Source organism: Ambystoma mexicanum, chromosome 8 (assembly GCF_040938575.1).
Source record: "Ambystoma mexicanum isolate Mex_15411 chromosome 8, UKY_AmexF1_1, whole genome shotgun sequence".
Taxonomy (NCBI): Eukaryota; Metazoa; Chordata; class Amphibia; order Caudata; family Ambystomatidae; genus Ambystoma; species Ambystoma mexicanum.
Window position 1 is genome coordinate 1,029,834,110 of NC_090929.1, and position 25,511 is coordinate 1,029,859,620.

The 25,511-nt window shown below is 46.3% G+C and overlaps 1 protein-coding gene across 4 annotated transcripts in view; it reads left to right on the forward strand.

The window, feature by feature from the left end:
- SAMD8 (sterile alpha motif domain containing 8) overlaps positions 1 to 25,511 on the forward strand; it is a 477,816-nt gene that overhangs the window by 336,875 nt on the left and 115,430 nt on the right. For all 4 annotated transcript variants that reach the window (XM_069610976.1, XM_069610977.1, XM_069610975.1 and 1 more), the window contains one exon: positions 22,271 to 22,366. In XM_069610976.1, the coding sequence (XP_069467077.1) occupies positions 22,271 to 22,366 (96 nt within the window). The remainder of the gene's footprint in view (positions 1 to 22,270; positions 22,367 to 25,511) is intronic.

Here is a 25,511-nt window from a genome sequence, read left to right on the forward strand (position 1 = left end):
CAGAGTCCTGGCTACATAGTGCCGCAGAACCCTCGCTTGCCATCCCAGACGGATACACAATCTCTAGACAAGATGGAGATGGAACCCGAGGTGGAGGAATCGCTATCATATCCAGAGAGTCTATCACTGAGACTAGTCCCCCACCAAACTTTGCAATCATGTGAAATTCTCACTGTGAAACTCCCTCTAAACTCCCAATCACTTACTAGGCACCTAATCTACAGACCTCCTGGGCCCCTTGGGACATTTGAGGAGGACCTGCGTAGTATACTCGCCAACAACCTTAAACCCACTTCCCAGTTATGGCTGCTAGGCGACTTTAACTTGGGATTTAATGATCCAGCGGATAAATTCATCCTGGAAATAGGCAACACCCTCAATGCATTTGGTCTGTCGCAAAAAGTCAACAAACCAACTCATATTAAGGGTAGAACTTTAGACTGGGTAGCCGACTACAATTGCACAGGTACTATCATGTCCATTACGCCTCATCCGTGGACTGACCATTCACTTGTGTCCTTCACACTATCAACCTCCAAACGCCAACATATGGCCTTACAAAAGGCGCCACCTTGCCAGAAATATAAAGAATATCACAGTAGATAAAGTGATTCCTGCTATTCTCCCCACCTTAAACGCATTGTCCAATAATCTTGACCCGAGTACCTTGGTGCAGAAATACGACAAAATCATGCTTACCACATTGGACAAAATTGCCCCACTTAAACTAAGAACAAGCAAAGACAAAGCACACCTTAACAAGTGGTTCACCCCACAATTAAAGGACCTACGTCTACTGAAAAAGTGTGAAACTGCCTGAAGACTATGCCCTTTCATTGAGAATAAAAATAAGCTAACTCCTACCTCTTCACATTACAAAAATGAAATCTGCCTGGCAAAACGGAACTCCTATAATAAGCGCATTGCTAGATCAGACTCAAGTATGAAAGAATTATTTACCATACTAAAAGAACTTGAGTCCCCAATCCCCATACCTGACATATGCAATAAAAATAAGACCTGGTGCTCAGAGATTCAACATGCACTAGCTATAAAATAAACACTCTCCAAAATAAAACTAAAGAAAGACTCTCTGAACCTACCACATTCCGCCAACACCCTTCCACCTAGTGATATACCGACTGCCCAGACCAATAGATTCCGCTTTACTAAAACTTCTGTTTTGAGGTAGAAAAAATGATTTTATCCCTCAAACCATCCAATTGCAAAGGAGATATTTGCCCAGCACAGATCATAAAAGATGCTGCTAGAGACCTCTCACCATTTATCTCTAAATTGATCAATGCTTCATTCTCCTCCGGCACCATCCCGGCCAACTTAAAACCATCCTGTGTTCTCCCACTTCTAAAGAAGCAAACTTTAGATCCACTTATTGCGACCAACTACCGCTGTATCATGACGGTACCATTTCTACTGAAGATACTCGACAAAGTCGCCTATACACAGATTCAAAAATACATTGAGCTGCATAAGCTTCTAGGGGTTAGACAATCTGGCTTCTGCCCTCTACAGGGGACAGAAACTGCCTTGATTGATTTGAAAAAACAAATTGATGAGCTGAGAGATAACGGGAAGTCAGCACTGCTCCTATTACTTGATCTCAGCTGCATTTGATTTGGTGGATCATAAGGTCCTCTGCAAGCACCTGTACTCGGCAGCCCACTTTTCCACAGAGGCTGTCATATGGATAGAATCATTCCTGAGCGAGAGAACTATGAGGGTGTCCCCCCCCCCCCATCAGCAGCGGCGGACTCCACCCCGATCCTGTGTGGTGTACCTCAGGGCTCATGCGTCTCCCCTTCTCTATACAACGTATTCACCAAACCTTTGTTCGATGATCTGGACCTTCTGGGTATCACCTACACTAACTATGCAGATGATACACAGATTCTCCTCCTGCTTTCTGGGGATCATGCTAAGGACCTTGCGCTGGTGAATAGGATCTATCCCATTATCCAGGCATGGATGGCCACCCATGGTCTATGCCTGAATGATGACAAGACAGAGTTGATAATCCTAGGCTCTCTCTCCAACATTAATAAATTAGGTCACAAATACTCCTCATTCACCATTTATGGTAATATCATTAGGGTGTCTAAGGAGGTAACGACCCTTGGCTTTTACCGTCATTCAACTATGTCCTTTGATAAACAAGTGAACTCTCTGACCTCTACCACAGCCTACACATGTAAGCTTATTAGAGCTGGCAAGGCATTACTGTCAAATGACAGCTGCATTATCCTAGCCAGAGCATTATTTCTCTCCAGGTTAGATTACTGCAATGCTCTCTACAGTGGAGCTAACAAAGCAATTATTCAGAGGTTACAAATTCTGCCAAATAACGTCCTAAGGGCTGCACTAGGCATAAACAAGAGTACACATTGCCTTGACCAGACGTCAACACAAGTGGCTCTCTACCCATAATAATAAAATACAGCTAAAAATGGCCTACTTGACCCACAAAGCCTTAAACAATGTTGCCCATAGCTACTTAATAGACAAACTGTTGAGAAGAATCTCTAATAGGCCAACAAGAGCCAGTGACGCTAATTGCCTCGTGGTACCGAGATTTAGACTCGCCAAGATCGGTGGCAATAGTTTTCCTGTGAAGGCTGCCAAACTCTGGAACGCCCTGCCTCACGAGCTGAAAGTAGACCAACCTTATCCACAATTTAGAAAGAGATATATCTCCTATCTCAATTTGACAGAAGGCTAGCTAGACTGTCACAACTGTCACACTACCCTATGCCTTGTTGACACTGACCATCATTGTAAATAACAGTTGGAACTGCATATATATTTGAATTGTACATAATCTGAACATTTATACCTGTAAGTATCTGTACCTGCCTGTAAGTAACAATACCTGCAAGGCATAAATTAGTTTTGCAAAATTGATTAGCGAAAATTGCTAATTAAAAAAACCAATTGATTAGCAATCCACCCTAAATGATTAGCAATTTTTATATCTTTATTTTTAAAGTGATGAGCAATTAATTGCAACATGGCAATGGCCTAAATAAGGCATAGTTGCAACTAACAATAAAATGTTTTACAGCAGTAATCTCTGCGGCTTTTTAACCTTGCAGTTCAGGCACAATTCATTTATCACAATCCAACAACGTTTAGAAGCCCTCATGCCTGCAGGTTGTTATCCGTGTGGGACAACTTCTAGCAAATGGCTGGGACTAATCTCCAGCCAATGATCGGGCAGAAGAAATATTATTCCCAGACACTTTATAGCCCGCACTGAGAATGCAGCCTGCAGGTAAATGCCTTCTAAATGCTCTTTGAAGCGTGGGACGGCAGCAAATCACTGCAGTCCACGGGAGGCGTCAGGACTTTAACCTTTTCGGTTCAAAGGGGTCAAAGGCTGGCAGGGTCCATCAGCAACTGTCCCCACGTTGGCAGTCAGGAATCCTATGACATTGCAACATACTTATATTCCATAGTTTAAATGCATACTTTGCAGTACACACATTCCACACATAACAAGCTGCATTTGCTGGAGTCCTTCAGGCTGTCACTTTCCTTGGGCTTCCTCTGTATGTAGAAGGGTTATCACCTTGTTGCCTTTTTAAGGTGGGTGGTTTCAGAAAAGACCCTTGCTGCTGAAGGATTAATAGCTTTTCATTGGACGTTTAGTGTTTCAGTTCCCCACTGTTTGGCAGTCTTGTGATAATCTGTGGTATTAACCCCTGCCCCAGCCCTCCCTCTGGTGTATTTCTTTGTCTTCGTTAGAATGTATATTTGGTTGTACTATTTCATTTTCATTTATTTGTTCTAATTTACTTAAGTGTAAAAGTTTCTTGTAAACTGTAAAACCCATTAAAAAAAATGTATAAAGAATGTTTGCGCCCTCAGACTTTGTCTCCGCTCCAGGCTAAGGGCCCCCAAACATCAGATTGAAATGGGCTTGCATGAGCCATGGCCCTGCTGCAGTCAGGAGCTTCAAAGACATTTAGAAGGTCTTATGACTGTAGGCTGTGTTTTCTGATCATTAGCAAATGGCTGGGAAGAATATATCTTCTACCAATCATCGGGCAGGAGAAATATTATTTCCAGACACTTGATAACACACAACCTCTTGATAATACAACCTGCAGGCACACCTGCCTAACCTCGCCTAATTCTGTGTCTTATTTTGAAGTAGTTGTCCCCGTTATCAATATAGGGAAAGGCGAGGATCGAGTTTCTAGTAATTGTAGAAGCAAGGCTGCAGAAATCAGCATATTACCTTGTAAACGTTGTTTGAAGCACGATGTGCAGACAAATCACTGTACTCCCATGTTTCAAAGAACATTAAGAAGGGAATGCCTTCAGGCAGAGGGGCACTTGTGCCCCCCCTCTCTTTTCTCTTTGAACAACGGGGCTGGAGTGTCATTTTGCAACCATAAAGAATCCGGATTGATTGACATGTTGTTCTGAATCACTCCGGCTGGCCTCCTTTCCTGTTGGCTTTGGCTTAGTGAAGTGTTAACATGCATCTTGCAAAATTCGTAAGTGCTTCTCACTTCTAAGGGGGGAGGGGGACTGCCTTATTGTGGTCAGCCTTGATTGGGGGTAGGTGGTGGACAGGCCAAACTGTCTGTGGTCGAGCTGTCTGGGAAGTAGGAATTACAAAAGCAGAATACTGCAAAGACAGCCCAGCAATTTAGGCGACTGCTGCTGAGTTGTTATAGGTTTAGACCTGCCTATAAATGCTGTGTCTTTTTTTCCCCCAATTCCTGCTGGTAAAGGGGTTTTATAAAGGTGGAATCAAAACTTGGCACCCATGCCTACAGGCAGTGGCGTACCGTGTGGGGGACTGGATGGGGGGGTTGTTTCGGGAGGGGGGGGTCAAGCTGCAAAGCTGCATCCCCCACAGGTTCTTTTGAGAGCCTGACCAGGAATTTCGTCACTGGGACACCTCTTACTCCCCCCCCCCCACCCCCCGGTTCGGCACCTCAAAGGTGCCCAATGGGAAAGGTGTCCCGCTGAGAGGACAATGTGTGCTGAGCAATATCTTCTCAGCACAATCAATGTCCTGACACCTGACCACTTCTGAACGGGAGACTTGTCCCTCTGCCAGGAATTGTCCCAAGGTCCGTGAGCCATTAGGCACTGGTGTGAGGAAGGAGGGCTATTAGCAGGGATCTTTGTCACTTTAGAAATGTTCATGGGAGGGAGTGATCAGAATTGAGCAGGGTACATAATACGGCAGGCTTTATGAAAGAATTACTATGGCTTTATCAAGGGGGGGAATTGTTAGGCTAACATTAGTTTGCATGATGCTATTGTGACTTTGCATGAAGGATGGGGAGAATACAACTAAACCACCAATTGGATTTGAACACCATGCACTCCAAATATGTAGAAATAGGTAAAAAATATTAGTTCATTCAATTTGGATATGTAATAAACAAATTTAAGGTGCAGAGGAGAAACCACAGCCCTGGCATATGGGTTGTCAATACAATAAGACACAAATAAGTTCCCAGTTGGGGAACTCCCGTCCCCTGCACACTATCAATGGCTAGATAAGCCCAGTAGTTTTAGAGTAGTAGGAATAACTGTTTCAGTTAAAGTAAATATCTTTTCTGTATGTCTAAGATGCAAATTTCATACATAATACTCAGTCTTTTTTCTTTATCAAATTTTTCTCAAAAGAAGAATTTATTCAAAACATATACGCCCAACGCGTTTCGAGATCATTCTCTTCATCAGGGGCTGAAAGTTCATTCAATTTTCATCAATCTACAAATATTCAAAAGAAGAAAACACATCTGTATATATCAGTAAATCTGAATCATCTAGATCCATAATTTTATGCAGATATCCAAATTCAATCACCTTCTGGCTAAATAGTCATTTGTGATACAGTCCAAAGAACCTGAGCTGTTTTCTCACAATGTGCCTTTTTTTTAACAAACAAAGTACATTTGTACAAAACCTAAATTGTAGGTGCTTTAGTGGTTCATAGACGGTAAGAATTGTCTAGAGATTTGGTCGACCATTCAACAGAATCAATGTTAAGTATATCAAAAAACAGTGTATTTCAAATAAACATTGTAATTTGGGAACTGGGCATACCGTGTGCTGATCAGTGTGCCTTCCTAAGTCTTAAAAAGTGGGAAGAGGGCCGCGTGTTCACCATGTGGTTCAATGAAGGTTTACCACACCTGAGAAAATATATAGATACAGAATAGTGTAAAGGAAAGGTTTCTCGCATTTGGATGAACTATCATCAAAACTAAAAGTAGAAGCACTTACTAGTGTGGTCTGTGCTCCTTCGAGTACAAAGTAAGTAGCGGTGTGTACGTGAGAATCAGCTGTCCGGCTCGGGCGAGATCCGCTGAGATCAGTTGTATTCACAGAATCGAACGGTAGAAGCTCTGTATGTCTATATCAGAGGAGCAAGATAAAAGCAGGAAAATAAAGACCCTTGCTAAGAGGGAATGTCTAGCTAAGAAAAATACAAAGAACAGAATATAGAATATACTTACAAGCAACTAGATGGCTGCAGATGCAGTAGGGAAGTGTTCGAATGTTGCAGTGTAAGTGATTGAAAAACATGGCCGTTTGAATATGCGTCATATGCGTGACATCATCACGTTGCTGACGCGTGTGACGTCACGACTGTAAACATGTTGTCGTGTGGCGTATGAATAATAGAGTGTAGAGCCAATGAAATAAGGACTCTAATTAGCATATTAAATATTTCGATAATGATGTATATAGTGTAAAGTTAAGAAAAGGTAGTTTCTTATGTATTGTGCTTTGCTTCCAAGGCATTGCTTTAAATTAAGTATTAGTTAAGCACATGAAATGCAAAGGGAAACCTTAATAAATATCTATCAACTAAACCTATGAAGATTGCTCAGTTTGCTTAAAGTGTCCACATCCCGGTTTCACCTTTTAACCAAAGTGTGTGATCCCGGGCAGATCATTTAATCACACAGTCTTATCTGCAGCTCTTTGATTCACTTCAGAGTTTATGTTAATATATTGTGCTGTTATTTTTATTTTTTTAAAACCCGCTATGAAGTTGCTCCATAAATAACAAAAGTGCAATTTAGGTATTTTGCACCACAACCTATTGCCACTTGGCTTACTTATGGCAACTTGTTCTAAAGTCGCTTCCATAGTGCCTCCAAGTATCAAATTTTTGTTGGTGCAATCCATATGCAAATTAAGAGGTTTGTATGCATTTTGCCCCAGAGTGCCTGTGCAAGCAACTACTAGTTAAATAGTGGAACTATCATTACTGTCATTTTACTGTAACAGGTGTGGGTGCGTGCCACTACTGTTTAAGTAGTCAACATGAAAAAGTAAGAAGTGTTGGTACTGTTTATTATTCTGAACTGAATGAGTGGAAACGCTTACCAATAGGGTTTACCTACCTTGAATAACAGATTGTCATTCTTAAAGTGTAACATTGCATTTTGCTTTCCGTGGTCTGCTTTGTACAGATCTGGAACAGTCTTAGAGTTCATACTTGTCTTTGAGTTGCTTGGAGCCCCTGTTAAAAGTATGAGGTTCTTTACTTGGCTTGAATAGCTGTTGCTCTTGAAAACTTGTAACACGGGTTCGTGCTTTCCCTTAAACTGCTTTTAGAGCGTTTCGAAAATCGTCATAAGGTCCATTACTTACCTTGAAATACATTGTGCCTTAAACTGTAATTTGGATTTCCTTTACCTGAATTGCTTAGTGCATTCTAAAGTAGTGTTCATACTTAGTTTAAGGCAAATTACATTTCTAGTTCTACTAAGTAATATTGATTACATGATGTACACTTGTAACTGGGTTGGTTTATTAAGTGATTTCTGTAACTGAGTGTCACTGCATGACTGACAGGGTTTACTAGCCTTGAATTGATTGTATTCTAAAAGTAGTTTTGACTCACCTGGACTGCTTATTGTAATCTAAATAAGGTTATACTTTGGGTTGTAACCCATAAGTATTGAGTTGGTTTTTTATAATTGTGCATATGAGATGGGATAGTACTTACTTCCCCAAGATTTATCGTGGCCTACTTGTATTTAAATAAACCCTTTATTTTTACAATACATAGTGTTTGTGTTACTTTGGACCATATGCTTGCTCTAATTTGTTTGTACCAAGCTACAGCCCTCTCTCCCTCTTACAATGAGCCTAGCAGCTCTGTCTAAGCTACCAAATGTTCTCCGGTTGTACAGCCTTATACTAAGAGGGGATTTTTGTATACTGCCTCGGATGTATGGTTTTATGAAGCCCTTAGTTGAACTTTAGAAGAACTGCCCTAACGCCCATTTACCCTCTTTTCTTGTCCCAGTCCCTTTTAGCTCCTATTACTTCCACATCCCGTGTTCTTGCCCAGTCCATTTTAGCCCCTTTTCTTGTCCCTCTAGCTCCTTTGTATTGCCTCCCCAACCCCTTTAGCTCATATTTTTGCCCCAGCCCCATCTAGGCCCCTCCCCTGTTTCGCGTGGTCATAACCCAGGCTCGGCTCGTGCTTGGCCCAACCATCGGTCCTACCCATAAATTCCCAGACTCTGACCCAGCTCTAGCCTCTTCGCGTCTACTCCACCCTGGCAACTTTTCAAAATGCTGAAATTTTTCCTGGTGATTGAAGGGAGGAGTGGACAGTAGAGGCGGATGAAGAGGACAACATATTTAAATGTTTTGCTTATATAGTGCATACACTGCCCAGAGCCCTCCCAATATTGATGCAAGTATACTAAAAGTGGAGGAAGACAGAAAAGCAACAAATAAGCCACTGGCACATTATTGGTAAACCGAGAATTGACCGCGTGGTTGGGTTTTAAATTGGAGCTCTTCGTCGTTCTACCCTGAAGTAGGATTGAGTGTTGATCTCTCTTGTGGAAAAACGCTAATGTTGATCGGCTTATGTGTAATGCTTACATCTTGCCATTGTCTTGACCTGCGGATATCGTGCTGCGTGCGGGTTTTTTCTGGCTTGCTGTGCCATTTTATGGAATTTCTGTGCGATACTGCCATCCAGTGTCCATTTTGCAGGATGCACACTGGGTGCAGAGAAAGGAAAAACCTTGTGGGTAATAATCCCATTCTCTTGCTTTCCATTTTTTATTTTAACGCAAATCGAGAATAAACTAGTCACCAAAGTTAATCATATACAGTGGTGACTGTCGATTTTTTTTTTAATTTTTTTTTTTTTTAAATTGGAAAGCCATACATGTTTCCCACGAATATGTGGGAGGGACCAATCGTAGTTAGGGACCCCAAACCAAACAATGTTGAAACGGGGTGGTTCTCCCCTTGAATGTGTAAACAATAATTGTTTAACGTGGTGTCTGTGACTGCACACTTTCTTTGAGACCTTGGGTAAAAATCCACATGCTTTGCAATTGTTTTTGTTGGGTGTGATGCTTTTTCCCACAATATATGCCAGTATAAGTATAACACATTGTCATGCTTGCTGCCATGCCAGTATTCCCATGTAAGAATATACTCATGTTTGAGAATTCTACCTTACAATGGGCAAAGCATTCTTTGGCTAATTTGCCTTACCTACAGAGTCCCCCAGCAGCTTTGCTGGATTTGAAGGGTTTGTTTCTTTTTACCTGCTAAGAGTGAGACTCTTTTTTTTTTTTTTTTTTTTTTTTTTTTTTTTTTTCCCACTCTTAGGCATTTTTGCTATGTGTTCTAGGCTATTTTTGTGTTTAATGCCTATTGGATCTTTCTCAACCCCATAGGAACCATCTTTATTCACATGTGTTACACAGCACCCTCAGTGCAGTGATACAGGGGTGTCGTAGCGACCCCCAAACATAGACTCCATACCCTGGGACTGACTACTGTCTCCCAGGGCATGTAAAGTCCCCATTGACTTTACTAGTCAAATCCTATGAACTAAACCAGTACAACCCATCTTACTATGGAGATACTGGAAGGGGTTAATAGTTTTCCCCTATGTTCATTTTCGAGAAGGTACCGTACAGTCCCTCTCTCAAAAGTTTCTGGCTGGTGGCAGTGGTTACTACCATAAATATTCAACCACAAATATTTCCCTATGGGATTTTCCCATTGTTCGAGGCTACCACTTTTTCCGACAGCCTCTAACACACACCACCGGTGTGTTAACATTAACTTTACTCCGGTAGGTTTCCATTGCCAGAAATTTAATAGAACTTCTTTCTCGTGTCTTCCTCTAAACTCCTAACCCAGGTCGGGGATCCTTTGTTCGTCCTTTTGGTGGGCTTCTGCCGAGAAGCCCTACTTTCAGCGCCACTGAGTCTGGGGTGGGCACATTGTGTGGGAGGGGAGTAGGACCCCTTGACAGGGTTTCCTCAGCAACCCATGTCACACTCTATCCTGATAGGCTGGAAAGTCTCCCGCCAATATGACCAGTCCACTGTGTGAGTGACAGCTAGGCTGTATGAATGGGGATCTTTTTGCATAAAAGCAGGGTCCTGAGGACTGGAATAGCAAGACGTCGCCACTGGAACGAAGACGCCGAAGAGGAGAGAAGCCAAAGACATCTGCAACAAACTGAACCACCGGTGAAGCCCTGCTGCAGCGTCTCACCACTTTTCTCCACACGACGAGAGAAGATCTTCACCTGCAAGAGCCTTCTTCCCTTGAACTGGTGGGGAAAACCAGTTTGCCAATCGCCTTCCCGGACCTGCCTTGGTCGAATCTCTCGTACCCTGTACTCGGAGGCCGGATAGCCAGGCACCAGTCCACCCGGACCGCGATTTAAAGGAGCGTACCTTTTATTCGTTGGGCATCACCGTGGCTGGTTTCATCCCTGGGTAGTGCAGTAACTCGAGCCTTCCTCCACGATGAGAGCCTCTCTTCCTCTGCTGGATCACCCGAACTGTAGGAACTACCAGGAACAACCGCCACCGCAGGAGCCACTTCTTCATTTTAAGGTACATTGTTCCGCCAGGCCGCCCTTTCTTTGCGGTAGCACAAAGGTGTTTTAAATCCTGTACCTACCTGTTGGGTTGGCCGCCCCTCTCTCTTAACATTGTCTTTTCAACGTCTGCATCCACCTTTTCCACTTCGTTAACCAAAGACTTGACTGCAGCTGCAATAACATTTTGCTCTTGGGCCCTTGCCCTGTACCAACTGACTTTGGCACAGGCCTACTGACTCTGGTCACATTTGTTAGATCTGCCTTCTTTAGATTGATTCTCAGCTAGAACTGTGTGGTGCACCTATTTCTTTTAACTAACCTTTCCTTCCCATTTTTAAAACTTGTGATATGCCATTTTGCTCAGTTTTCATTAAAGTATTGCTTATACTGATGTACTGCCTTGCCTAAACTGGTTCACAAACTGATGGGAAGTGTTGCTAGGGTGTGTAAGAACCTATTTCTAGATAACGTGTGCTTTCCCTCCCTTTTGAGGAATTGTTAGAGGATCCCTTGTGTGTAGTTGTCACTGTGCTGTTTTGCTCAGTTTTCACTCTGGTTCACTTGGTCTACAATTTAACTTTGGAGTGTGTATATTTCTCCAGCATGGGGTCTGGCATAGATTCACATGCTCATGAATATTCCCTGTCGTCAGGCTGGGAATCCTCGGTAAAGAAAAAAATCAGTATCAGTTTCGTTTCTGATAGGTCTTTCTTAGTAGTAACCAATCACTGATCTCTGGGTCATACTGCCCGCAGCCAATTACTGTCCTCTTCCTAAGCCCCTCCCCTGGCAGCCATCCTCAGATTTTTACTGCACGTTCAAGTGTTGGGAGTCCTCGTGCTTTAGCTCTCGAGCTTTTCTGCGTTTTCGTGCTTTTTTTCAAAGAGATTTTCTCTTTTTTTCGATTAAACAGAGCCTCAAGCTCCACGGTTTCTCCATCCGATCAATGGGGACCCGTTTCCGATTTTCTACGCTCCTCAAGGGTGAAGTTTTCGTCGAGTTACGCTTCTTGGAGGAGTCCAGAAGTTTCTGAGGCCTACCCGGACATGGCCCAGGAGAAGGGAAGCTCGACGCCCGGAAAGCTGTTCAGGGTTTGTCCTGGATGCCAGCTACAGAATGTGTTCAAGGAGGACGAGCATTAGAAATGCCTGTACTGCCTTCATGAGGACAAAACGCACGTGGAGAAGGGCTATGCGTTTTGCGGGAACATGTCGGAGTGGACCATGAAGGATCGACCTCTTCGTCTCTCCAACTGGCTGGAAGGAAAGAGCCCGTCGGGTGAGAAGATGAAGTCCGAGCGGTCTTCTAAGTCCTGTGAGGGCGCCCCGGCGACAGGAGCCCAACAGAAGGCAAAGCACCGCGAGTCTGCGGGCACCGGGAACACCGAACGGTTGGGCTCCTCGGCTGCCAGGCAGGGTGCATCCTCCCCGGCGCCATCAACCACGAGCCAACGCTCTCGCTTGGGGAAGAAGAAAGCTGAGAACCTGGCGAAGCTTCTGGAGAGGCCCCGGTCGTGCTCGAAGGATCCAGCCGAGGGGGAGCGAGACTGTGACCCTCCCCCCAAGGTGAAGGCCACAGGCCCACAGAAGGTGGTGAAGGCCTTGATTCACCCGGCTAAGGCCTCTATCGAGGAAGTCACAGCGGCCCTGACGAGCCTGTGGAGGCTACATCAGTGGAGGCGCCCTCGGGGCCCAGAGTTTCCCTGCCACTGCGGAGGGAAGCCTCTTTCAGGCCCATCGAGAAGACCCCCGTGAAGACCCTGGCGGAAAAAGAAGGGGGGGCGGTGGTCATCGTGGATACGGACACAGCCTCCGAGGTGGAGCTGGTTGAAGTCTTGGAGGGCCTTGACGAGGGCGTTGGAAAGGCTCGGTCCCACGGGAAGGATCCTGACGAAGAGGATGGCGAGAGCGCTGGCGAGGTTCCAAGTCATCTGTCACGCCCGTCGCTTCCGGAGCCGCAGGACAACTCGGCGGCCATTTTGTTGGCAATACAATCCTTTTGTACGGAGATAAGGACGAGATTGCCCCTACCACCGACGGAGGAGCCAGGCCCATCGGGAAGTCCCCCAAACAAGAGGAGACGGACCCATCCAGCCCCGCCTTTTCAGCCCTCTCGGCCTGCTCAACCTTTGCCTCCGTCCCCCGTCCCTGGGGATGAAACAGGAACGGACACGGCCACGAAGGGCACGGATGACGACGACGACGGCGGTGACGACGGGACGGATCTCCCATCGCCTCTGTCTCGGGCCTCCCCGCCCGACGAGATTGGGTCCTTCCACGCTATGATTGCCAGGGCATCCAAGCTTTTCCAGCTCTGCCCCGAAGAGAAGGAGGGGTTCCTTTACCAACGGCACGAGGCCAAGAGGAAGACTGTCCTCACCGTGCCTCTGCTGGATGACATCTGGGACGAGGGACTCACCCTTCTCAAGAACCCATCTATGACGCCTGCTAAGAGGGATCGGTACGAGAAGAGGTACTGGGTCCCCGACGCGGCCCCCCTGTGCCTTAGGGCGCAACAGACCCCCCGACTCGGTCATCTCAGCGGCGGCCAAGTAGAAAGTGGGGGGGCATCGGCCTCAACGCCAACTTCCCCGCTGGACGGCGAAGGAAAGAAGCTGGATGCGATGGGACGACGAGTTATCTCGTCGGCAGCAGCAACGATTAAGGCAGCCAACGCCCTTGCGATCGTGGCCCGCTAAGACAGGGAATTGTGGTACAAGATCGCCCCCCCTGGTGGACTTCCTACCGGATGATAAGAGGGCGGAGGCCCTGGCGATCTTGCAGGAAGGTGAGGTGGCGTCGGACCATGCCATAACGGTGGCAACGGACATTGCCGACACCAGTTTCCGCCAGCTAGGCAACGGCGCTTGCCTTAGACGGCGAGGGTGGCTCAAGGCAACGGATTTCCGCCAGGATGTACAAACCAAGGTGTTGGAATGCTCTTCGACGGGAACAACCTGTTTGGGAAAACAGTGGATGAGTCCCTCCAAGCCATCAAGGCGGACACAGAGACGGCTCGGGCCCTTTCGGAACTCCGGAGGCAAGCAAGGTGCCTCCAAGGGATTCGGCGGTGGCTCCTCTACGTACCGCCAGGCAGCCCGCTCCTCGTCGCAAGAAGCCTACAGAGGACGAGGCAAGTCGGGTGGATCCCACCGTCATCGCCAGGGAGGACAAGGCGTCCTCCAAGCAAGACTGAACTGACCGCGGCGTCGGGGCCCCCACCGAAGCACCCCGGTGGGAGGCCGGCTGGCAAAGTTAGTCAGCGTGTGTCAGCATCTCCACCGACCGTTGGGCGCCCTCGAGTTTCTAAAAAAGTGCCCCTGCATTCCTCCCGTGGCCAGGAAGGAAAACCACGTCCCTCAACTACTACTGGAGGTAAAAGCAATGCTCAAAGGTGCCATCGAGCTCGTCCCGAAGAGGCTCCGGGGCTCCGGAGTCTTCTCAAGGTACTTCCTCGTGAAAAAGAAGACCTGAGGATGGCGGCCCATCCTGGACCTGCGACGGCTGAACAAGTACATCAAGGCACAGAAGTTCCGGATGGTCTCCCTCCAGCACGTGCTGGGACAGCTGGAGGAGGGCGATTTCCTGTCGTCGTTGGATTTGGAGGATGCATACTTCCACATCCCCATTCTAAAAGGACACAAAGTTCCTCAGGTTCGTGGTCCTAGGACGGCACTACCAATTAAAGACCCTCCCGTTCAGATTGAAGTCGGCACCCAGGGTTTTCACCAAGTGCCTCACACCAGTGACGGCGCGGCTGCACCTGCAGGGGGATCCACGTCTACCCCTACCTGGACGATTGGCTCATCCATGCAGGGACAAGGGAGCTCGCCGTAGAACACACAGCGAAGACCGTCCAGCTGCTCACGGACCTGGGGTTCTCCATCAACTTCCCGAAATCCCACCTGGTCCCCTCGCAAGTCGCACTGTTTCTGGGAGTCCAGCTCGACACAGTGGCTCGTCTGGCCCCGCCGTCGGAGGAAAGGACAAAGGCCATCCTGGGCAAGGTGCAGCGTCTGCTGGCCACGGACGTGGCCAGAGTGAGGTCCATCAAGTCCCTCCTCGGGATGATGTCCTCTTGCATATACCTTGTGCTCCTGTGCAGGCTTCGGATGTGCCCTCTACAGGAGTTCCTCGACGCCCGCTGGATCCAAGCGACGGGCAGCTTCGAGGACAGGATCTCAACGAGACCTTCCGACGAGCGATCCGGTGGTGGGGCACCCACGCTCATCTGGCGGCAGGGACAGACTTTCAGACCCCGGCCCACCAGCTAACAGTGACGACGGATGCCTCCCTGGAGGGGTGGGGAGCGCACACCGGAGATCTTCACGCGAGAGGCCACTGGCTCCCGGAGGAGAAGCCGCTCCACATCCACATCAACATCCTGGAGCTCCGTGCAGTGTTCTGGGCCCTCAGGTCCTTTCTCCCGTCCCTCAAGGGCAAGGTTGTGAGGATCTTCACCGACAACACCACCACGATGTTCTACATTCGGAAGCAGGGCGGAACCATCCAAGGAAGCCCAGGATCTGTGGCATTGGGCCTTTGCTCAAGGGATGTTTCTGGTGCCGTTTCATCTGGCAGGGCAAAAAAAACACCATTGCCGACTCAGCAGAGAGCTGCGCTCGTGCCACGAGTGGGACCTACGCCAGGATCAAGTGGATCGACTCTTTCAGCGATGGGGCAAACCCCAGATCGACCTGTTTGCGACGGCGACAAACTCCAAATGCCAGAGGTTTGCCAGCAGGTTTCCCCAGCCGAGGAGCATGGGTGATACCTTCTCGTTCCCCTGGGACGGCCTGTTCCAATATGCGTTCCCTCCGTTGCCGTTGCTGCTCCGACTTATCAACCAGCTCAAGTGGTCCTGGTGCATGATGATCCTCGTCGCACCGGTGTGTCCGAGGCAGATCTGGTTCCCGGACCTTCTGGACTTGTTAGCGTCCCCACCGGTCAAGCTGCCGACGGACGCAGATCTTCTCTCCAGAGAACGAGGCGCCATCCTTCATCACGACCCGGAGTCGCTGAACTTGCAGGCCTGGCTCCTGCAGCACTAGAGTTTGGAGGGTATGATAGCCCGGCTGACTGCAGAGAGGTTCTTGCAAAGGCCAGGGCGTCCTCAACTCTAAAGTGCTACGGACATAAGTGGAAGATGTTCTCTGTCTGATGCCGTGCACAGAAGATCAACCCTCTACGGATTACGGCACCTCAAATGCTACCATACCTACTGTTGCTGGCCAAGGCTGGACTAGCTCACGCTTCCATCAAGATACATCTGGCAGCGATCTCCCGATACACCAGAACTACAGGACGGCCGTCCTTGTGGTCTCATCGACTGGTGAAGGAATTTATGAAAGGACTGTTCCGATTGTTCCCGCTGGTGAAGGCTCCAGCCCCGGCGTGGGAGCTCAACATGGTGCTGACCAGGCTCATGGGGCCGCCATTCAAGCCGTTGCATTCGGCTCCTTTGAAGTTCCTGTCGTGGAAGACCGCGTTTCTGGTGGCTTCACCTCCGCATGACGCGTGGGAGAGATTCAGGCCCTATCCCGCAAGCTCCCATACTTGACTTTTTACGATACAAGGGTGGTGCTGAGGACGCACCACTCCTTCATGCCCAAGGTGCCGTCGGACTTCCATCTTAACGAGCCCTTGGTGTTACCAGTTTTCTTCCCGTCGCCTTCGTCGCCGGCCGAGAGGACTTTGCACTCGCTGGATGTAGCTAGAGCACTTAAGTTCTACGTGGACTGAACGAAGAGTTTTCAGAAGACATCACAGCTGTTTGTGAATTTTGGACCTGTGAACCAAGGGAAGGCTCTCTCGAAGGCTTGCATTTCCAGATGGCTCTCCGGGTGCATCATGCACTGTCACCGGTTGGCAAACCAGCTGTTGCCCAGCCCTCTGAGAGCCCATTCGACCAGAGCAATCGCTGCTTCTACGGCGTTCTTGTCTGGTGTGTCCCTGCTGGACAACTGCAGGGCTGCTACGTGGAGGTCGACGCACACCTTTCTACTGCATCGACCGGGATTCCAGGGAGGAGTCCAGAGTCGTCCAAGCAGTGCTGCGCAACCTGTTCGCCTGAAGGTAGTCCTGGTGGGGAGGTAAGAGTTGCTTGATGTTGAGTTTATGTAATGCTTAATGTTGAGCCTTTTGCCACCACCCGTGGTTGCGCATGTGTGTACTGCTATGTATTCTTATATTCATGAGCATGTGAATCCATGCCAGACCCCATGCTGGAGAAGGAACAAGTTACTTACCTGTAACTGTTGTTCTCCAGCATGGGTCTGGCATGGATTCACATGCGAACCCTCCATCCTTCCCCGCTGCGGCTCTTCACTTGGTCAAACTGCCACTTTACGTGCTACCAAATCTGAGGATGGCTGCCAGAGGAGGGGCTTAGGGAGAGGACAGTCATTGGCTGTGGGCAGTATGACCCAGAGATCAGTGATTGGTTACTACTAAGAAAGACAAATCAGAAACGAAACAGATACTGATTTTTTTTAATTTTTTTTCTTTACCGAGGATTCCCAGCCTGACGACGGGGAATATTCATGAGCATGCCAGACCCATGCTGGAGAACAGTTACAGGTAAGTAACTTGCTCCTTTTCCTTTGACTTAATTTAACTTGCTTGATGACTGTGATACATGTGTTTTATTAGAAGTGTATAAAATAAATATATATATACTTTCTAAATACAAAGCTTTGGTCAGTGTTTCCTTGTTCCATAGTCTAGTGGGCCTATTGTGTAAACCCTGAATACTGCTCATCTCCCTCTTGAGATGAGTCTTGACTGCTCAGCCACAGCTACCAACTAAATCTTTGTGGTACAGACTGATACCAAAGGGGATTTATTGCTCTCACCTGTAGTCCTAATCTTGTGTAGTGCTCCCTAAGGGAACTAACTGCACAGGATTCTGCCTAACACTCATAACACTAGTAATTCTTTAAGAAAACATGCCCATGCTGTCTCTGCCAATATATGCCAGTATCCTCTTGTGAGAACATACTCCTGTTGGCTTTGCCAGTAAAAACGTTCATAACACAGTAATGCAACTTTGTCCACACTGGTATCAATGTAGGCCAGTATGGCTGCACTAATCGGTTCAGGCTGGCTGCAGCAATGTGGGCCAGTATGGCAACGTAAGAACACTGTTGGCTTTACAATTGATGGCAATTATAAATACAATGCTGCAGTAAGGAAATGCATCCAGACTAGCTGCCAATGCACTATTGTAGCCTCCCCCAAACCCCAGATCAGAGGCGTGCTCCCTGCCCGGGACACACGTAAGCAAGCACAATTACAGGCATAAATGTTCTTACTTGCAGCCCTCGTCTGGACCCCAGAAGCCACCTTCTGTGGTGATGTTTCAGCTCCTGTGCACCAGAAAGCATGGAGACCTCCCTCGTTTCTGCACATGCTCAGTAGGGCCGGAGCACCTCCCTCTCCCTACCCCTGGGCCTCGGCACGGGGAGGCACAAAGCATCCCCTACAAACGTTCAGCCTGCAGTAATCCAGCCTGCATCCTAAATGGACCATGCAAGGATGGGAAGCAAAACACTCCCCGACTTTGCATTGGGCATGGTCGCTGTCTTACTTGTACTGCCTATAGAGTGCTGGTCCATGAACCAGTACTAAGCTGAGTTTGCGTCTGTAGGGTAGATTGAAGGCTAATGCACCGTAGGATGGCAAACTTTACAAAATGGGTTTGCCAAACAGTTTACACATATACAAATGGTCGGAGGCGCGCACAGTCCCGTGTGGTATCATCCATGACCCTCCTTTTCCCCCACATCCAATTTTTTGTAACATTAATGGTAAATTGTAATTTACCACAAACTTTGGAGGAAAAAAATGTGCCACTGTTAGACATACAGGGCACTGATCTTAGATCTCTCTCGTGGGGTGGTCCTAGGGTGTCAAAGGTCTAGTGCAGCAGGACTCTCAACCCCCTAATTTTCATATTTGTTGACATCACATGTGACATCACAGAAAGACATATTTGAAGCAGTGTCATCCGTCTAATACTAGTGTATCGTGTGCATTTGTCATGAGTTAGCCAAAGGTGGTATAACTTTGTGGGGGCAATATAAGAATGGTCACTATTATGATTTTTATGGGGGAAACCCTGCAGTCTAGTGAAACATGAGCAAGGTTTTAGTTTAATGGCATATACTGCCAACTACATCACTTCCAGGAGCTCACAATTTTTTGGAGATCAGAGACCATGAGATTCAATTATTTGCCCAGGGTCGCACAGTTTGGCCAAGTTGTGATTTGAGCCTCATCTGTGATCGAGGCGCTTCATCGCATAGCTTCCCAGCACCAGCAGTAGTTTGTACAAATATTAGCGGTTTGGGTTTCAGTGGCAAGTTTGGTGTATATAGATGCCTTGAAAAGGACAGAAATCACAAAATTAAGTGAAATGGATGATTTGCAGCATGCAAAGTAATATGAGCATACAAAAGTCCTTTGGGTTAATCACCCCTCCAACTTCTGTACCTCTAAAGGGACAATGGTCTCCCAGCGATTTACCACTAATTTCCTTATTTTAATGGTTTGCAGAAACGAGAGTATGCCTTGAGAAGTTGTTTGCTAGACCACTGCGGGAGCCGCAGTACTACCCAGTGCTTTAATTTATGCACTGGGAGATTAACATCCCCTCCAGTCTGCCTTCTGAACTCCGAGGTTTGTGAGCAGTTTCTCTTGCGGGCAGACCTGCAAAGTCTGGACTCGCCTCTGTCCCAGGCAGATTGCGAGCAGGTGACAGGCCATGCCTTTGGGGAAATAGCAGATGGTTCGCCACTTGACTTAGAACAATGATCTGCGCAGACTATAGGCTTCCTGTGCGGCCCCTGCTCGTGCGCCCCTAGTGTCCGAGCTCTGATGTTGATGGTTGTTTCTGGACCGAGTCGGACTGCATTGTAGCCAGGCTGTTAATTGCATTTCTACTTTAAATATGCTTCAATGTCAAAGTAGCTCAAACACAAAGGGCTTAGTCAAAGTATTGTCTTGAAAGTGTAACTTAATAAGCTCGTGTTAAATCGCACACAGCAAACTAATCTCCTATTTTTTTTTTTCATTGACAGCACCTGTAAACCACTTTCATGCATGTTCTTTTCAATTGGATCTGCGCTATATATCCTATACTCTCAGGCTAGATATTTATATCCCCAATCGGATACTGGTCAATGCTTCAAACGTGCTGCCAACTTCTTCCAACCTCCCCTTACAATGTCCCAATTATTCATGGGTCTTATTTGCACCAGGACATATACAGATCAGACCTCTCAAATTCTTTGGAATCCCTCTAGACCTGCAGAGAAACTGTCTTAGTTTACATACTCAACCTATGAGAAATGCACTTTGCCCCCATGGTGATGGGTGACCTATTTACCCCAGTACTTTCTGTAAATTGGTGTATGTCCCCATAAGCGCACTTCATCTTTGGTGCGATGCTGCCACACATAGGCAAGTCCTACATGGTGAAACCTTTTATTTGCCATTTTTGCAAACCGAATGTTTGCAGTAAATGGGAAATACGTTTCAAACATTCCTATACTCGCCAGCAAGATAGAGTAGTGGAGGTGTTGCTGGGGGATTGGGGAGGACAGCGGGGGCTATAGCCCCGGGTCTTTTAGTTGTAGCCCTGGATAGAAGTTCGGGGGCTAAAACCCAGGGACGACATTTCATCAAAATGCCAGGGGTAGCGGAAGTGACATCACATGACCCTTGACTTCTGATGACATCACAGGAAGTGATGTCATTTGACCCCACACCAAAATGATATCACGGTAAGCGATGGAACACAACCTTTCACCCCTTGACAAAACAGGAAGTGGCATCACAGCATTGTTCCAAAGTACACTACGAAATTAGTATGTGATGTACATTTCATACAAGAATGGATCACCGTATGTATCATTAAGATCAGTGTGTATAGACCCGTATTACCAAATGAATGTGAATGCAAACAGACGTCCATGGCCAAATAAGCACTTTGTATAGAAAAAAATATACATCCAATATCACCGAACCTGTGTTGGTACTCCTTTATTGACCTCAAAAGGATGAAAGGCTGAGTTGAGGTGTTTAAGAACAGACTACATCAATGAATCGCCCCCGAAGTGTTCCTGAAATAAAACTTTAATGAGTCTAACAATTATTGTGTATAATTCCAGAAAGACACGTTATTTGTTATTCCTATTCTTTATTATTTAGAGTCAGTGCTGAAAGTGTTAGACTTTTTTGTATGTTTTTTTTTAAGAGGCCTGAAAAAGAAAGCCAGCCACTCCAGAAGCAAAGAGCCACATGGTGCTGGCCACAGCCCAAGAGCATGCACAAAAAAAACTAAAACAATTATAATTCAGGGGTAGTAAGGGAGACCTCGGGGGTAGCAGTTGATGTCCCTGCTAAAACCAAAAGGCTAGCTCGCCCAGAGTTCTGACAGTAGCGTAGCCCCAGATTTTTTCCAGACCTAACACCCCTGTAGAGTACCATAATATCTCCTTTGCAATGCAAGGGGGCTAGTAGATTTTGCGAGATCTAATGTGTATATATGCATGGATTTTCTGAGTCTAGTGTCAGCATTTTCCCTGTACTAATCTGGGAAACGGTTGATGAAGCTCTCTGAACCAGCCCATGTCCATGGAGTGATGTGCAATGTGTTCTATGTTAGCGTGACTACAGCTATTGTGTAAATCATGGAATATGGTCAGAAATCTGCCAAGCAGAAATGCCTTGGAACACTGGTGCCAGTGTTTTCTTCTTCCGCTCCATCTGTGTGCAGTCTCCAAGGTTCTTTGACACTCCTGCTCAGCATCCACTGTGTGGGGCAAAAATGGCAATTTTAATCCGAGACGATGCTTGCTTACCTAGAATGGGTTATTCTAGAATGGATCACCGGGTTTGAAGAACTTGTAGATCTAATTAATAGCTTGCTTTAGGGGCATAATTTTGGCCGGCCTTTAAAGTATTTTGCATGGCACAAATGTTGTATAGCCGACCCAACAAGTATACAGCATTGTGGGAACCAGCGTTAAAACATTTGTGGTCCATTTTTAAAAATCCTTTGAATCCAGTGATTAACACTTGGTATTTAAATTTGGTGTCCATGATTTAGAATCATTGACCTCATGGGTAACCTGTGAGGTGTAGGTCATTGGTGGTTTGTCACCAGAATTCAGTGACTGGGGTAGGCACTTCTGTCCACTCTCCTGGATTAAATTATTTACCATGGAGCATTTTGTCTTTACACAATCTTTTTGCGTACAGAGCAATGACCGACCTCATATAAAATAAACGGCTGCATTTTGTTCTGGGGTGATGCTCCATTTTCGGCGATAACACCTGATGGGGACTACATTCTGGTGACATGGTTGCTTTCTTTCTTCTGCAGTGTTCCAAGGATCCCCTGGGCCTTTGCTATGACCGAGATGTGTGGCGTTGTACTCTGCTACATTTGGCTGCTGGTTCTCCTTCTGCACAAACACAGGTACTGGTTTCCCTGCTTTTTGAATACTGTTGTTGTTTTTCATGTCAGATTTTCTGTTTCTTCCAAACTGTTAACTTGGGTGTGAGGTAACATATCTGTAGTCGTTTTTGTTAGATTTAGCTCCAGGGACGCCATTTCATCAAAATGCCAGGGGTAGCGGAAGTGACCTCACAAGGCACTTGACCTCTGACATCACAGGAAGTGATGTCATTTGACCTCACCCCAAAGTGATATCACGGGAAACGATGGAACACGACCTTTCACCCCTTGACAAAACAGGAAGTGGCATGACATAGCATTGTTCCGAAGTACACTACGAAAAATAGTTATGAGATCACTATAATGTGATATACATTTAAAAAAAGAATGGATCCCAATATTACCAAATTGCTGTGAATGCAAGCAGACGTCCAAGGCCAAATTTATAATGTGTTATTATATAGCACTTAAGTGCTTTATATAGAACAAATATACGTACAATATCACCCAACCTGTGTTGATACTCATTTATCGACCTCAGAAGGATGAAATGCTGAGTTGGTGTTAACAGACTAAATCAGTGACTCACCCCCTGAAGTGTGCCTGGAATAAACCTTTAATGAGTCTAGCAATTATTGTATAGAATTCCAGAAAGACAAATTATTTGGTATTCCTATTATTTCTTATTTAGGGTCAGTGCGGAAAGTGTTAGACTTGTGGAACCCCTGTTCTATCTATCTATATATATATATCTATCTGAACAAGAAAGCCAGCCGTTACATAAGCAAAGAGCCACATGGCGCTGGCCACAGCCCAGAACCTTGAATTAAAAAACATTTTAAAAGAAGTTTTCTTAGGGGTTGCAAGGGAGAACTCGGGCGTTGCAGTTGCGGCCTCTGGCTACCACTAAATGACATCCCTGTTTAGCTTGTGTGTTGTGCTGAAAGTAGCGCCCAAAGGAGACAAAGCCATTGCTAAAGAGATTTGGGCGCGGCAGGTGTTGGACCATGCACACACTTTGTTTTCCTATCCGCAGCATGCCACATCCATCCCTTGCTAGACTACTTGGTGTTCCATTGCATTGAGACTGATTTGAAGTCGGTCTTATTTTTCCATGATAGAATTGAGACCACAGCAAGCCTGTAATTGCATGGCTATGTAGTAATTTCCACACCTGCCCACGTTCTAACAGGATATTGGCTGCAGTATAAAGAAGACTCGCCATAGGCCCTTCACCAGTCTTGACTGCCTCCCTGCCTGTGATGTGAATTGCAGTAGGAATTAGGAACGGGGAGGCGGGCAAGGTCCGGGGAGAGCAGCAACATGGTACTTTCCTCCTGGAACTGGCTTCTTTTGAAGGCCAATGTGTTCGAAAAAACACAGGTACAGGGCTCTTTTCTGGTAGTGAATGCTGATTGGCTGAGGCAGGGAGGTGGGGTAGCAGCGATTGGATATCAAGAGAATGTGTCCACGTGTTTGATGCCAATCTTTTAGTGGGCCATGTGGGCCGTCTACCCAGTCCCACTGTCAGACTTTGGAGACAACCTAGGCAGGTGAATGCGTTGGCTATAGGAAGCCAACAAAGTAGGATTTAAGCACGTTTCTCTGGTGACTAGTGGAAAGGCCATTGTTCACATTTTCTTTCTGGAGGTGCATGCCAAAGCCAGAAGAACCGCTGACGCTTTAGGGGCTTCTTTGACGAAAGAATTGGTGTGAGGCCCCCACTGCAAGCTGTTCTGTAAAGGGTGAACCATTGCCATTGCCTGAGGTTCAGCTCCCTCTGTGGGCTAGAGCTTTAATTATGAAAGGAAGCTCACTCTGTGATGTAGTGCTCAATGTTGCCACGCTCTAAGCACATGTTTAGTACTAAAGCTGCAGTCAAAGACTTTGATGGTTGCTGCCAGCCTGTGGCTTTAGCAGTGTTGTGGTCCTTTCCGGGAGACTTTTTGACCCTGCAGTCGGTTTTATGTAGGCTTGATTGGATTGCTTTCCCAGTTTGAGGAAGCGCTTTTTTTTACTGGTTTGTGCTTTGTTCCAGAAAGTGAGCGCCTTGCCATGGATCTGGGCATTTGCTGGCGTATCTGGGTGTTGACGTGTAGACAAGTGTTGGCGGTGAAGAAGTAGTTGGTCTTAAATAATTAGTTGCAATTTATTTTTGAATGACTTTTGTAATAAGTGAAAGGTAATCCATGTTTTAAAAGCAAGCCTCTGCAGTCTTTTGGCGGCATAGTTGTGAACTTTTCCGAGTTTGGTATTCATTTCTTTGACAGGTCTGTGGAATAAGACACTGCAGTCTAGTTTTTCTCTGATCTTTGCTGTTGCTCTCGTGGATATTGCTGTTTTTCAGGCTGATGGGAACAGATGATTGTATTCTATAATTCTATTCTATAACAAATGACATATTTGATATAGAAAGAGTGTAAAGAAAGAATGATGGGGCCTTTCTAAAGTTATGAAGTAGTTGCTAGATTTTCATCTTCGTGCTGTGGGTCAGTCATCAATCACAATGCTGCAAAATGCTCCAAACTGGTGTGACGTTTCAGCCATTGGACTTTTACGTGAGTTTTGCTTAAGGTCCTTGGTAAGGGTAATTTCATCATACTTTCCCCTGTTCCCTAATCCAGTCAGCCAAAAGGTTGACACTCTCGAGGAGGGCACCAGGTTGTTTATCATGCCTCATGAAATGGCAGTGCCATCGCTGATGGCTATCCAGGCAGAATGTAGTAATTCTTAATTACACATCACTATCCTTGTTCTCTTTTCTGTGGCTGGCAAGGTCTAGAAATGTGGTATTTGGACATTAACCTTTCATGCAGATTCCCAGGCATAACCGGTCCCCTCAATACAATTGACTTGAACGGACATTTTGCTGTTCTTTTTGGTGTGCTATGAAAGGGTTACATCCCATACATTCTCAGCAAAACCCAACTTTACTGTGCATGTACATCCTTCATAAACGTATATTGCACCACTCTTTTGTAAGAATCGACATATGAGCTAAAGGTAAAAGCACAAAGGGCCATCCTTATTCCCGGAGCTACTGATCCACCAGGATGAGCTCCTAAACTATCCAATCTTTGGTATTAAGGTCCATATGATTTCCATATGATATGCAGTTTCTCTACCTGCTTTCTTTCAGAATCTGTAGTCACCAGCTGAGGTGGCC